The 15,718-nt window shown below is 45.0% G+C and overlaps 1 protein-coding gene across 1 annotated transcript; it reads left to right on the top strand.

The window, feature by feature from the left end:
• Positions 1-2,177: 2,177 nt before the first annotated feature.
• On the top strand, positions 2,178-15,180 carry Umod (uromodulin). Its single transcript, XM_051192797.1, has 11 exons — positions 2,178-2,348; positions 3,978-4,110; positions 5,195-5,977; positions 6,064-6,171; positions 7,687-7,895; positions 8,786-8,934; positions 10,273-10,518; positions 11,907-12,069; positions 12,622-12,703; positions 13,402-13,443; positions 14,893-15,180. The coding sequence occupies exons 2-11, from the start codon at positions 4,017-4,019 to the stop codon at positions 14,952-14,954; spliced, it is 1,938 nt and encodes a 645-aa protein (XP_051048754.1). The 5' UTR covers positions 2,178-2,348; positions 3,978-4,016; the 3' UTR covers positions 14,955-15,180.
• The last annotated feature ends 538 nt before the right edge of the window (positions 15,181-15,718 follow it).

Here is a 15,718-nt window from a genome sequence, read left to right as displayed (position 1 = left end):
CCTATTTTTAATAAAAAGAAAAAGCACTGTGTGGCCCAAGAGAAGCACTTGGTAAGCAACAGTTGCCATTACATTCAAATAAAATGCCATGTCTGTATTAGTGAGTTAAGAAAGAAGAGTATTTCAAGGAACTCAAGTCTTCTTCAAAACCAAGTATGTACTGAGTGAAGACTAAGATTGCATTTGGCAGCATGGATGCCTTTAATGATGTGGGGTAATTTCAGTAGAGTTAGTGCTTGATAAAGCATACTGATGTGACCTGGAGAGAATATATACATGCTTGGAGAAATTTGATCATGAAAAATATGATATAAAATAGCTTGGCTGTGTGGGATCAAAGGAGTGAAGGTTATTCTATATAGGAGGAGGGAATAAATACAGAGAATGGGAAAATATTGGAGCACTTGAGGAGAGAGGGATCTTCCTAAGAAGTGAATGCTGTGGCCTTCATCTCAAGGAGAAGAGATGCAGGCAACCCAAGATGATGAGTGACCAACAGCATCCATGAAGGATGCCTGGAAGTCATCTAGTGTGCATTACTGGTGAGAGGGGACAAGAATTAAGGAAGACAGAATGATAAAGAAAATGACTGATAGAGACACACTACAGATAGTCCAGATATATTGAATAAAACCAATGGTTCTTATCTCCAAATGTAGGTTTTAGCATTATGATGATAAGGCAAGGCCAATGGCAATGTGACACTGCCATCAACAAGGTAGCTTGTTATGTTCATAGATCCTAAAGCAAAGGGGACATGCCATGCCATGGAGGCCAGGGGAATGGAAAAAGAAGGTATGTGCCAAAGTACCAGAGGGGTCAGAAAGGAAGGTAGCAGAAGGGACTGTGTGTGTGTGTGTGTGTGTGTGTGTGTGTGTGTGTGTGTGTGTGTGTGTGCATACCTGTGCACATTAGCATGTGAAGGCTAGATGCCAACCTTGGATGACATTCTTCAGGGCCTAGCTACCTGCTTTTGAGACAGGGTCTCTCACTGGCCTAGAACTTATCAAGTGGGCTATATTGATTGGGCACCAAACCTCAGGAAACATATGTCTATGTTTCCCAGTGCTGATATTACAAGTGCACACCCTCACACCCAGCTTTTTATGTGAGGGTTGGAGATTGAACACAGGTCCTTATGCTTATGTGGCAGACACTTTAGTAACTGAGTTACTTTCTTAGTACCCTACTGAGATTTCTTCAGGTGGGAAAGGAGGGGTGAGCTAAGCAAGTTTAGGACTGGTTGGTTTCTTGAATTTCAGTGGGTTCTGGGAAATGGTATCTGTATTCAGTTTTCTAGTTCCCAGCTGGCTTTCTGGGGTGAACAGAAGAGGGGACAGTAGCCCTGCAAGACAGCACCACTAAGGGGACAGGCTCTGAAGTGGTTGGTTAACATATAAAAGGCTCTTTGTAGTAAGTTGTTTGCCATCTCCAGGGACTAGCCATATGGGACTGGTTCAGGGTGTGTGGCTTCTGGCTTGATCTCTAGTGAGTCTATCTCTGTGACTCCATATCAGCAAAGCATTCATCACAGAACTGGCTTGAATTAAACATCACCATGTGTTTCCACTTGCATCATCTCTGCTAACCACCATTGCAGCTCAAGGGGAAGGGTATCTCATTTTAGAGGTGAAGAAACGGACTCATGAAAGAGAAGAATTAAATTCCCTGGGATACAACTCATGGTGGACCTAGGCAAACTCAGCATGTTCAGGTTCAAGGTTGTTCCTCAGCCCAAGGAACTTCCGCTCTTTGGAGGTTCTTGTCTTCAAACCTTCTGGTCTATAGAGGTTAAAACAGATGGTCTTGTGGTCTTGTTGTCATTCTCAGAGACTCTTGCTCCTAAGACTCTAGGGGAGAGAGCTGATCTGAGGCTGTTCTTCAGAGCAGGTGTGTTCCAGACTTCAAAACTGTCTATCCTAACACAAAGTCACTTCACACACTGCCTTCTGCCTGTCGTCTTGGGCTTGGGTTCCACCTCGTCCTTGCCCAGGACCAATAAAGAGCCCAGCATCTTGGCACTGCTTTGCCAGTTAATGTCTAACTGAGGAATGTCTTGCCTCCAAAAGGTGAAAAACAGAGACCTTGTATTTCCAGGCACAGGTGTGACCCGTAATGTCAATCATTTTGTGTCTCTAATTATTAGGGAAAAATAACAACAGTCTCATGGCTTGGAAAAAGCGAACACTATGCCAAAGGGAAAGAAAAATTCAACCCCCATAGAAACAATCTCAAGGAGCAGAAGCAGAGAATAAGTGGAGGAGAGTGTGCCAGCCAAGGGCAGATGTGTATATATTGGTCAGAAGCACTTACTTAGGAATGGACCAGTCCTGTCCTCCTGGGTTCAGGTAAGGCTATCTGGAGCCATCATCTCTCCTGTGTCCACTTCTCTGCTCTATATTCACATTCTCATTCAGGGAGGTGGCCAAGGAAATTTAGCTTCTGGACACTGGGGTCAGAGAAGCAAGACTCATTTCTCAACTGATTGTCAACTTTGTAATCTGTGACATGTCAACTTCTCTTGGAGGCTAACTATTTTTCCTCTGTTTAGAGGTATTCATGATGCATAAGCTATGTGCTAGGTACTGGGGTTATGGCAATGAACAAAAACATGGGCTGTTTGCTGAGTCTTTACATATGTCATTTAAATTAACCACAGGAATGCCACAGTGCTTTCCAAGCTACACCATTGGTTGGTGGTTTTTATTAGAATTTTCTTCACTAAATAGACTATGTCATCAAGCAACATACAATGTAAGGATAAGCATTATCTTATAAAACTTTTATCTATCATCTATCTATTTGTGTATATTTCTTATACCTCAGACTCAGAAGTCTAGAAACCATTTGTTTTTAAAAATATATTAATTTTATTTATGTTTGTGTGTATGTAACTGCATAAATTTATGTGCAACATTTATATACAGGTACCCTAAGAGCTAGAGGGTGTTGAATCTCCTAAAACTGGGGTCTCAGACAGTTATGAGCTGCCTAATGTTGGTGCTCGGCACCTGACCAGGTCCTGTGCAAGTGCAGTGGGCACTCTTAACTACCGAGCCATCTCCCTAGTCCTGGGAACATTTGTTCTTGCACACAAGTTCTTTGAGCGTAGAACTAGGTCTGACATCGCCTATATACCAGTTGCTGGAAGAAGTGGTCCTCATTGCATAGATGAGAAAACCAGAATGTATCACCTGGCATCACAGTACTGTGATAGGTAACACAGACACTGGGCTCTGATTCTTTTCATTTTCCAAGTGTTTATTCCTGATACCATCCTAGTTTGCTGCATAAAACTCAGGGTAATACTTGCATCCATCTAGAATTATTTTACCTGTTGCAATCACAACCATTTTGAAAACAGTAATATGTGCTATTGTTAAGTTAAACAACTCTAGAGTTCCTTATCTTGCATCATTTCTTTACATGACCTGTGTGAAGATGTCGACTGTATGCACGATTCTCCTTGGTATTTAGCTCCTTGATTGGCACAGAGTAGCCAAACAATAGATGTTTGTTGAATGAATAAGTAGGTGTGAACAAACTTTAAATGCCGATAATCAGGAGCTGTCTGTAAAAGCCCAAAGCTGCCCCTAGTAAGGTTGTGAGTGCAGAGAACCCCACCCCATTTTGTGACTTTTTGCTCCAAAAGATTCAGTTCTTCAAAATGTGCAGTACCTGATGTTTGAGTAGATGGAATGGGTCATGGGTAAGGAGTAAGGGTGTGTCCACAGAGGCTTCAGAAGCCCACCCACTAGAGCTGCAGCCCTGCACTTTTCCTGATCCGTATAAATGGTGCCTTCTGATCTATATAGATGTTGCTTCCTGCTCCACATAAATGGTGCACAACCAAAGCATTCTGTCTGCCTATGGGGAGGGGCATTAGCTCACACAGGTGTCTCACTCACTCCTGTTCTCAGGATTTCAGGTATTAGAAACACAGGGAAAACACATAACCCACCATTACCTTTGGGCAGGTGTTTCCAGGACCAGAAATAGAGGGAAGAACAGGAAGGATGAGGTGGCTGTTCTCTTTGCCCTGGATACTGGTGGTAATGGTGGTAACCCCTTGGTTCACTATAGCTGGAGCCAGTGACTCATCAGAAGCAAGTAAGAATGCATGCATGTGTGCATATGTGTGTGTACATGTATATGTAGTGCTGTTTCCTGTGCTTAAGTAAATCCTTAATTAAAATTAAGCAATCTTAATCCCTCTTTTAGCACACTTGGCATGATCTTTATTCTAAACCCATTTTGTGGATTGTAATGTGCCCAGGACTTACTTGGAAGTTTTTCTAAGATGAAAATTCTGGTTTTAGTATGTCTGACAAGGGGTCCAAGACTTTGAATTAATAACCAGGTTGGGTGATGTTGATGTTGGGGCAAAGGGCTAGAGCATCTCCAAATCTTTCCTGAATTTCTCTGAAAAGTCACAAACATGCCCAGATCCACAGGAGATTTCAATAGCTCTGATGGCTCACGGGCACCTCTCCTTTAAATGTGGGGTCATTCCATGGGGCTCCCATCATGGAGTACTCTGGAGCCACAGTAAATATAATTGTGGGGTCATGGTTAAAGCACATGTTCTGTGGTCATGCCATGCATGTGTATCACGCTTGCCAACTTGTGAGGGACTTACTCCTTCTAGATCTCAACATTCATGCCTGTAAATAAAGAAAATTAAAACGGGGCCACCGGCAAGTAAGGTTCAGAATGACAAGTGCAGATCCTTTTGTCAGACATGCAGCAAGGAATGCTAAACAATAGTGCTTTTCTTTTCACTGTTAAAAGTGAGTGTGAGTGTCCTATCAAATGGGCTGGAAACAGTCTTCAGAGAGAAGGGACACTGGACAAAGTCTTGGTGAAGGCTGCACAGGCAGAGAAAAGGACGTGGGAAGAAGGGACAAACTGTTGTAAAGACTGGGAAGGGCTGGCATCTTAACCACACATCCTCCACAAATATCAAGAATATTGTGTGCTGTGCCCTTGGATGTGACAATATGGACATTTTAAAAGAAGGCACAAAGGGGAAGGTCATGCTTAACTGGATGAACAATCTACTTAGGGCAGGGTAGGTGGGTTGGTTTCAAAGGTGTCAGTAAGGTAACAAGTCCTTTGAGAAGCAAGGAATAAACTGTGCTGAAACATCTGCCCAGATGCCTGGGGTTTTGAAGTTGGGATCTTCTGTCTGCAGGAAAGTGTTCCGAATGCCACAGCAATGCCACTTGCTTGGAGGATGGAGCGGTCACAACATGCTCCTGCCAGATGGGCTTCACTGGCAATGGGCTGGAGTGTGAGGATGTAGATGAGTGTGCCATCCCTCAAGCTCACAACTGCTCTGACAACAGCATCTGCGTGAACACACTGGGTTCCTATGAGTGCACCTGCCAGAATGGCTTCCGTCTGATGCCTGAGCTGGGCTGCACTGATGTGGATGAATGCACAGAGCTGGGACTCAGTGACTGCCATGCCCTGGCCACCTGTGTCAACACAGAGGGCAACTACTCGTGTGTGTGTCCCAAGGGCTACGAAGGGGATGGCTGGCATTGTGAGTGCTTCCCGGGTTCCTGTGGACCAGAGCTGGACTGCTTGCCCCAGGGCCTGGGTGGAGCCCTGGTGTGTGAGGACCCCTGCAATGTGCATGAGACCCTGGCTGAGTACTGGCGCAGTGCAGAGTATGGTGCTGGCTACTCCTGTGACTCAGATCTGTATGGCTGGTACCGATTCACAGGCCAGGGTGGCGTGACCATGGCTGAGACCTGTGTGCCGGTCCTGCGGTGCAACACGGCTGCACCCATGTGGCTCAATGGCTCTCATCCTTCGAGCAGAGAGGGCATTGTGAGCCGCACAGCCTGTGCACACTGGAGTGGTCACTGTTGTCTGTGGTCCACAGAGATCCAGGTGAAGGCCTGCCCAGGTGGCTACTATGTTTACAACCTGACTGCACCCCCAGAATGTAATCTGGCTTACTGCACAGGTGAGATGAGCAATGCCCTACATCCTTAGTCTGCAGGAGTCTTGAGGCACAAGCTGTTAACTGTATATGTCTTGGTAATATTGCAGATCCTAGCTCGGTGGAGGGGACTTGCGAAGAGTGTGGGGTGGACGAGGATTGCATATCAGATAATGGCAGATGGCGCTGCCAGTGTAAACAGGACTCCAAAATCACAGGTGAGACCCAGAGGGATATTTTTGAGAAAATGATCAGTGCTTAGGGGTAAGGCTTATGCTTGTGTGGGCCTGTGACTAAAGGACAAATATCCAGTCAGTGAGGAGAGAAGGTCACAAAACCCAGGTGTTTGGGGCTTCTCTTCAATTGGCTCCAAAGACTAGGGACTGGGGGACTGCCTCCTACCCAGTTCTTCCTCCTTCTTTTTTTTTTTTTTAATAATAACTTATTTATTTGTATTTTCTTTACATTGGTGTTTTGCCTGTATGTATGTTTGTGTGAGGGTGTCGGATGCCCTGGAACAGGAATTACAGAGACAGTTATGAGTTTCCATGTAGGTGCTGGGAATTGAACCTGGGTCTACTGGAAGAGTAGCCAGTGCTCTTAACCCCTGAGCCATCTCTCCAGCCCCCTAGGTCCTTCTTTCTGAGGACCCCCATACCATGGCAGACCCACCAGGTAACCAGAAGCTACGGAGCCACCTGCCACATCAGAAACTGACTGCAGCAGTTCTGTGGCCAGTGTGGGATGCTGGGTATGACACTGGTCCTCTCTCAACCTGTTTCCTCATGGTGTCATTGAAGATATCTAAATCTTTTCCAGACTTGAGTCATGTGTCGTGATTCTGTTTGTATCCAAGTACTATCTGTGTGGTGAATGTTATAATGAACACACTCTTCTCCAATTTGTTGGGGTTTCTTCCTTGAGTTTGATTCAGGGTGTGGGTGGCCATGCTGCATTTTCAAGGAACACCTCAAAAAAGTTAACAGCATAAAAGAAACAATGGAATGGAAGTCATTGTACTTCTATGGATGTATAGTGCTTCAGCAAAATACTTAACACTAAAAATGAAAAATTAAGAAAAAACTTCAAAAATTGTGTGTGTGTGTGTGTGTGTGTGTGTGTGTGTGTGTGTGTGTGTGTGTGATATGCGAGGAGGGGCTCAATGGGCTCAAGAGCCATGGCATATCTGTGAAATTGGAGGTTAATTTGTGGGAGTTGGTTCTAGTTTTCTACCATATAGGTCCTAGGGACTGAACTCAGGTAGTAAGGCTTGGCAGAAAACACCTTTGCCTGTTGAGCCACCCCACCAGCAGATAAAGGTGTTTGAAAAACTCCAAACTCTGAGCTGATCTTTGTCTACAAGGGAAACTAACCAGCATATATAATCAGAGTCACTGCCAGTGGGGGACTGGCACCTGTGTGTAGCAAGGATACCAAAGAATGGCAATCAACGCTTTCTTTTTTTTTCTTTCACCTGGGTTCAATGTTTAATGCTGGGCCAGCGAGAGGCCCTCAAACTACCTTAAATTCTGTATACAACCCACTCTTAGGGGAACATGGAACTGGATGGTTGGTGGTGTTCGTAATCATAGTCTGAGAAGAGACTGTGGTGAGCCCAAGGCATCTTAAGTGCCACCATGTGGTGGCCAGCCCAGCAACCATGCTGGGTCCCTGGGCACATGCCTGGCCAAGGAGGAATAGGCTCCTAATCCTGTTGTCCCTTCCCTTTTCAGATGTCTCCCTCCTGGAGCACAGGCTAGAGTGTGGGCCCAATGACATCAAGATGTCCCTCAGCAAATGCCAGCTGCAGAGTCTGGGCTTTATGAAGGTCTTCATGTACCTGAGTGACAGCCAGTGCTCAGGCTTCAGTGAGAAGGGTGAAAGAGACTGGATGTCTGTGGTGACCCCTGTCCAGGATGGCCCCTGTGGGACAGTGTTGAGGGTAAGTTCTTGCCTGTGGTGGCATCAGAGTTGAAGTGGTTTGTGCCTATTTAAGCCCTAAGTACACACCTTGTATGATCTTCCGGTGAGTTGTTTGACCCCTGACTAAATAACTTCAACATGGAGGGATTGTTCCTTCTCTGTAAGGATGTTAAGATTAAATCAATTCATGTGTCTGGTGTGAGCTTGATCTATAAGGATGGCCACCCATTCTAAAGATGGGAAAGGAAGAGCTAGGCTGACAGTGATAGCTTCTAACAAGTAAGGTTAGTACTGGGACCAGAAGCAAGTCTGTCTGTGTCTGGGGCTCCGGAGAAGAACCTCACACCCAGAGGCCTCTGTGGAGAGCAGCCATTACATGTTTGTATGGCTGGTATCGGCTTCCTCCTGCCCCCTTCATTGCTGAAAAGAAAATGGGGAGGGTCAAAAGGAAAGGAGAGAAGGAAGAAATTGCCATTGTCAAGGCCAATGTGAAATGAAATTAGTGATAGCTTGCATATGATTTTCAGTTTTGAAGAGGAAACCTGCATTTTTGAAACTAGTTTAGGTTTTGTGGGGAATCTATGCCACCATTCAGGTTTTATAGATCCCATGATCTGCATAGACAGACTCAGTTCTCAGGGAACCGTGAAGCTCTACCCCTTCATCCATGAAGCAGGGATTCAGCAGCCCTTGCCTCTTTAGGCCATTGGAAGTGTTGGTTGAATGATACAGGTGGAGAATGAAATGAAGCTCAGTTCCTGGAACATGACATCTGCCCCTAAAGTCACTGCTATTCTAACACAGAAACTGAGAAGGCAGCTTTCAGGAGTCTGTAGACAAACCCATTGGCTATAAAACCCTGCATAGGGTCTCATGTTCCTTTCTCCTACTTCTCTTCACCCAACACAGACAAATGAAACCCATGCCACCTACAGTAATACCCTCTACCTGGCAAAGGAGATCATCATCCGTGACGTCAACATCAGAATCAACTTTGAATGTTCTTACCCCCTGGACATGAAAGTCAGCCTGAAGACCTCCTTACAACCCATGGTTAGGTGTGGTCATCATTGACCTCCAGTGCTCCTGGGAGGCTTCACCCCTCAACCCCTCAGGCCCTCTGCCCCTCAGCCTCTCATCCCCTCAGCCCTTTAGCCCCTCGGCCATGAAATCTTCAGCTGTTCTGACAAGTGGGAACTGGATTTGGAGTCTGGGGAGCAGGATTGTTTAGTGGGGACACTTAGTAAAGAATCCCAGAACTCAGGTGATTCCAATCCAGGCCCTGCTATATATTAGCTGGATAGCTTTGGTGACCCTTAACAACTGTCCAACTCTTGCCCTCATTTGCCAAGGGGCAAATAATGCTTGCATAACCTTTCTAAAGACAATGATGTTCTGTAAAAGGGATTTTCAGAAGGATTGGGTGAACCTGCTTCTGGAGGGGACTCTGAGCAATCATAGCTTATATTAAGATCTCAGCTTCCATCCTTCTCTTAGTTAAAGATTTCTGGTTAAAGGGGCATTTACAGATCATGCTCTTTAGAGGTGCCTTGTTTGGGTGGGAAGGTAGCTAGAGAGGCAAACCAGGGAAGCTCCATCCATTTTGGTAAAAAATAGAATAAGCCCATTACTAAATAAAATTGAATGTCTTTGAGTATGATGAGTCACAGGCCACTGATGTTCATGAGGTGAGGGGAAAGACAAAAGTTGCAATCACTAGTGTTCATTGCTGTATGTCAAACATGATAAAATAATTCACAAGAGCCTAACAGTAGCCCCAAAAGATGCAAATTGAGGGAAGAGGTCTGGGCTGGTGTGTGTGTGTGTGTGTGTGTGTGTGTGTGTGTGTGTGTGTGTGTGTGTTGCTCATTTTGTGCTATTGGATGGAGACTTCTTGGCTAGGCAGTACCCTGTAATAATGTGACCATGTCCTAGGCCTGCCTTCGAGGTGCCAGAGCTTAAATCCACAGGGCTCCTGACAGCTCATCTGTTTTTACTTGAAGATTGAAACTCAAGAAACCCAAGCATGTCCCTTAAGAATGTCCCTACTTTGAAAGATGGTAGGAAGGGGACACCAGCAGTGCCCTGGACATGTGACTCAGGATACAGTCTATGGCTCTGTAACATTAGCACCATCAGGAGCTTGTTAGAGACGTAGATCCCTGAGTTCTACTGCAGACCTGCTCAGTCAGACAGGGCTTCTTCCCAATACCATCCAACACCCCATGCCTCCGAGTACTCATGGAAGGCTGCCAAGCAGTCAGTACTGAGGGGTCCAGTCCTGCTACTGAATGAAATGGCCAGATGCCTGCAGTATCTGAGCATGCTGATCAGAAAGGGTAGCCACCTGTGAGTGTTCACAACCTGGTCCTCTCATGGATCTTCTTCCTCTGCAGTGCCCTGAACATCAGCGTGGGTGGAACAGGCATGTTCACTGTGCGGATGGCACTGTTCCAGAGCCCTGCCTACACACAGCCCTACCAAGGCCCCTCTGTGATGCTGTCCACAGAGGCTTTTCTGTATGTGGGCACCATGCTGGATGGGGGTGACTTGTCCCAGTTTGTACTGCTAATGACCAACTGCTATGCCACACCCAGTAGCAACTCCACAGATCCTGTGAAATACTTCATTATCCAGGACAGGTAACAGTGGCTTCTACTTGGGGGCCATGGATGGGGTTTGGAGATACATCTTTAGAATTGATGGAGGAAAATACACTTTTATGTTCATGATCCTTTAGCTTAAATTTAGCATTCTAGCCTACCCTGAATACAGGGATCTACCTATGTTATCCAGTAGTTTTTAGATGCCATTTCATTAGAATCCTCCCTAGATCTTATTATATAACACGCTATTAAATGTATTTTTGCAAGTATATAAAGCACATACCAAATGTTTTAACATTTTTAAGATGTGTGCTTTATCTTGACCACTTTGTCTGTATTCCTTGAGATAGTGTATTTTTATACACTATAGCATTATATTTGAAGAGAGTTGCATATGTTTGCTGGAGGGCAAAGTGGGCATTCCTGGCTTAGAACATGTAAGAAATCTGATGGAAAGGCAGGCTTAGAGAGTAGGAAACCAGGGCCTGGCTAAGAAGAGTAGGGGATGGGCATAGTTAGCCAAGAGCAGTTGAAATGGGGAGGGTGCAGATGTGCTGTCTCTTCCTTAAAAGGACATAGATAAATTAACAGATACTTTGAAAGTTTGCTGTGTACCAGACTTTGTGGGTACCATGGTGAAGAGAAGAGATGAAATCTTTTACACTCATACAACTTAAATTCCAAGGCAAGGCAAAAATTAAATGAAAGTGAAATATGAATAGCATTAGTGAGGAAAAGCCTCTTGGACAAATGAAGTTGGGGGGGATTAGGCTTTGCAGTCCATGGTGCAGGGGGCCTTCCCAGAATGCCTTGCACACATGTGGGTGTCTTCTGCCTGTTGGTTTCTTTCTCTTAACAACTGCGTTTGGATGCCACTGTGTGCATGGCAAATGGGTGCACACACTTCGGTTGTCTCAGTGGCTGGCTGGACTGTGGCTTCTGCTGTTACAGGCACATTTTAGATAGCATAAAATAATTAATAATTCTTGAATATATATCCTTGGTAATGAGAATGAACTTCTGGATTGTTCCAACTCTGTGTTTGAAGAATTTTATAATTTTTCTTTAGCCCCAGACACAGACTGCACCTACTGTGTGTCTTATTCTATTCTAAGCAATTAGCATTCAGGCAGTGGTACCTATTGTGTGTCATACTCTGTCTTAAGTACTTAGCCTCAGACACAGGCTGTACCTACTGTGTGCCTCATTCTGTTCTAAGCACTTTGAAAAACTAAGTAAATCCTCACAATTGTCTTTTGACATTACTCCCATATGCATATGGAGAACTTGTACAGAGACATTTAATGAGCTTCCCAAAGTCACACAGCTAACAGGTGACAACATGGTATTTAAGCCCAGGAAATAGAGCTCCAGAGTCTTGGCTTCACCAACCCTAGTCATGTGTCTTAATGTTTCCCATTCAGATGTCCACACACAGAGGATACAACCATTCAAGTGATGGAGAATGGCGAGTCCCCTCAGGTCCGATTTTCTGTTCAAATGTTCCGGTTTGCAGGAAATTACGACCTTGTCTACTTGCACTGTGAGGTGTACCTGTGTGATGCTGTGAATGAACAGTGCAAACCTGTGAGTCACATCCCCACCACAACAGCCTGCTGGATTGCCTGTCTCTATCACCAAGACATTTGGTCAAAGCCATAAAGAAAGACGTGCATCTGGGTTGTTTTCCTATTTTAACACAGGGACACAGAGCTGCAAGACAGAGTGGGCAGGGCCAGTCAGGACACCTGGGCTACCCAGCAGTCAGGAAGTGGTGGTGATCTCAGGGGGCTTGGCTGATAAATTGGCCTTATTTGCAAACTGCAAGCTTATTTCCCAGTGGCAGGAACTTAAACATTCAGTGCTGTGTGCAACTCAGGTGTTTTAATGTATTCAAGCTTCACAGAAATTCCCTGGGGGGGGTAGTACCTCATTTTCTCAATTGGAAAAGCTCTGAGAAATTAAGTGACTTTCCCACAGTTACAGTAAGGGGTAGAGCTGGGATGCGCCCCCCTATCTCCAGTATGAGGCAGGATGATGCTCTTCTGAGCTGGCTGCCCATTTCTCATGCCAGGATCACATGCCAACTTTCTTCCTTTTCATCCATGAGTTATTTTCTGTGTCACTCTTTCCCTGCAGACCTGCTCTGGTACCAGAGTTAGGAGTGGGAACTTCATAGATCAGACCCGTGTCCTGAACTTGGGTCCCATCACACGGCAAGGTGAGAGATCTGTTCTTCTGTCATGGCCCTGAATAGGGAAAAGGCAAGGTGGCAGATCCTGGCTTCTTGGGTCTTACTGGGGACAGAAGGGTGAGGAAAAGTGGATTCTCTGTGGTAAGGTGGGCTATCAGCTGCCTTCCTCTTTTACCAGTTCTAGTGCGGTCATTAATTAATTAATTCATCCATTGCTGAGACATGCTTTACTGTGGTTTAGTATCTTGTGACAAGCAGAACAGATATCGCTGCCTTGGATCTTATAGATCCATAGGGGAAACATTCTCCAAATAGCATCCTATAGAAGTGTAGAACGGCAGTTGCCTTAAGTGTAGGAAGAAAGTGTACACAGAGTTTGAAGCTGTCCTGATAAGGGAACTGGATCCAACCTTGGTGATGGGGGAAGACTAAGGAGAAGCCAGCCTGTTAGGAGAACTGAGGGGAGCTAGTCAGTGGTGGTGGATAAACTGGTATCGGTGAGGCTAGCCCTATGGGGCTTTGTAGATCCCGATAGGTTTTAAGTCTTTCTTCTGAAAGACTATAAAGGTAAGGCTTTATAAAGATCCATTGCTTAGGAGTAGTATGACCAGATCTGGGCTTCAGAAAGATGACCGTAACTGCAAGAGAAGATTGAGGGAGCTCATCTCTGCTTCCTTGCTAGCCATGTGCCTTACTTCTCACGGATCTTTCTGTTTCTCTCAAAGCTATCCAGGCCTCTGTGTCCAAGGCTGCTTCCAGCAACTTGAGTAAGTTAAGGTCCTTTCTGCATAGTTACCTGCTTCATGACAGTCCTCCGTGGCTTCTATCTGGGGGTCTTAGTGGGCTGGAAGGCATAGCCTTCAGAACCTGAGCTGCCAAGCGGTGATTTGCCTTAGAAATGCCTGGACCTTGACTGTACTCATGCACACATTGTGCTGTCTCATAGTAGTGTATAGGAACACAGATGTGACCCAACAACCTGAGAGAATGTAGTATCCAGGTATGTTTGCACACAAGTTCATATCTGTACACAGATACCACACACATTTATATCTGTATACATACTTTTACATATCTGCATACACACAGATCACAACATTCCTATCTGCATACACATACTCATATGTGCATAGGGATCATACACGTGTCTGTACATAAACCACAGACACTCATATACACACAGATCACACACATTCATATCTGCACATACATTCATGGGCATACAGACCATACATACTCACATTTGCACATAGATCACCCACTTTAATACCTACACACAGGTCATACACACTCATATCTGTATACAGACTGTATATACTCATACCTGCAACATATCACAATACTCATATGTGCATGCAGATCATAAATGTTCATATATACACATGCTCATCACACACACATTTGTATCTGCACACACAGATCACATGTGTTTATGTCCTTATACCCAGATATACACATAGCTGCAGTTGTCTTCATGCATGTTAGCTGCTCAGATACCCACATATATTTATTACAAACTTACTCCCCAAGGACATGCACACCTGTCCTTTCCTTGGCACTTCCTGAAGCTGAGGCTCATCTCTAACACCTTCAGGAGCTGCTCCACAGGTCACAAATATTTGTTGAGGGACATTATTTGCCAAGAACCAAGCTTAGTAGTGCATTGAGCATACCTGACAAACAAGAAACTTTTTTTTTTGCTTCTTTAAGCCTCAAACCACAAAAGCCAGGAACTGGTGAATGACATTTTTGTAGCCTTTTTCTTATGCCTGCTGCAATATTTGACACTCTAGATGAAAACTGAATCCACACAGCCATTGCTTTTCTTGGCTTGTGGAACCCAGGCCTAAGAGGACTGCTACAATGACCTGGTGTTTGGCATGAGTTCTGGACCACTGAGCTGAAAAGTCAGGGTTCTCCCATGATATAGGCATGTCCTCTGTGACTAGCCTCCAGGTCTCTAGGATGGCTGTGTGTGTTAGGTATTGCATGAGCGTGCACACCAAGTACTTCAGGAGACACTGCTGTCTTTTCCAGACTAGTCTGCATGGAATGGAGCCTTTGTCCACCTCCCCACTCGGTGTAGACATCATTTTTTTTTTAACTTCCTCATCCAGACAGGGTGCCTTTCTTCTTGGCTAGTCTGTAGGAACTATGTTATTTTACACAAAAATATACCAGCACCTGCCATATCCCAATAATTGTTTTCCTTTTAGGACTCCTGAGCATCTGGCTGCCTCTGTTTCTCTCAGCCACTTTGACCCTGATGTTTCACTGATGGACAGAGGGAAACCTGGTGTGGTTCCTAGCTCACTTCCTGCGGGCCAGGAGGGGAGATGCACACTGGTTTCCCGCCATAGGAGAGGGAGCTCACACTGCCTCCAGCTTGCACTTACTCTCCCTCTTTAATCCTCACTATCAAAACCAAGTTGACAACTTTCAATGCTGCTTTCTCTCCAATCGAGACTTGTGATGGATCAGTACATGAAGCCCCATCTCCTCAAATAATAATGATAATAATAATAAAGTTTAAAGCATCAGCTTTTGGAATCATTAATTCAAATATTTACTGAGTACACAACCACTATGAGTACTGTCTGTTGTACTGAGAACCACATAGTGGGAATAAAATAGGCCCTTTCCCTATCTTTATGGACTTCATAGTTGCTCCAAGAAACTGTGAACAAGTGTTCTGCTGTGCTACTTTAGATAAGGCACACAATGTGTCTGAACATCACCTGTCTATCCATTCATATAGACATCCATCCTTTCATTCAGTAAACATTTGCTGAGCTGTTACTATGCCAGTTACTAAGCTATGCCAGGGATATAAGAGCAAACATGGGCAGTGAGCAAAGCAGGCACAAGCTATGGCTCAGAGCCTGAATATGCAATTCAAAGGCTTCCAGGGACTCCAGAAATGGGGAGTTTAGCTGACAACAGGAGGTGGCTGATGATTTGCAATGGGGGCAGCCATGATGCCCTCACAGGGCACACTTTGTTTTCTACAAATAGACTTGGAAGACCTCAGATGTTCTAGGC

The sequence above is a fragment of the Phodopus roborovskii genome, unplaced genomic scaffold, assembly GCF_943737965.1.
Source record: "Phodopus roborovskii unplaced genomic scaffold, PHOROB, whole genome shotgun sequence".
In the NCBI taxonomy this organism is placed as follows: domain Eukaryota; kingdom Metazoa; phylum Chordata; class Mammalia; order Rodentia; family Cricetidae; genus Phodopus; species Phodopus roborovskii.
This window is presented reverse-complemented; position numbering and strand designations above follow the sequence as displayed.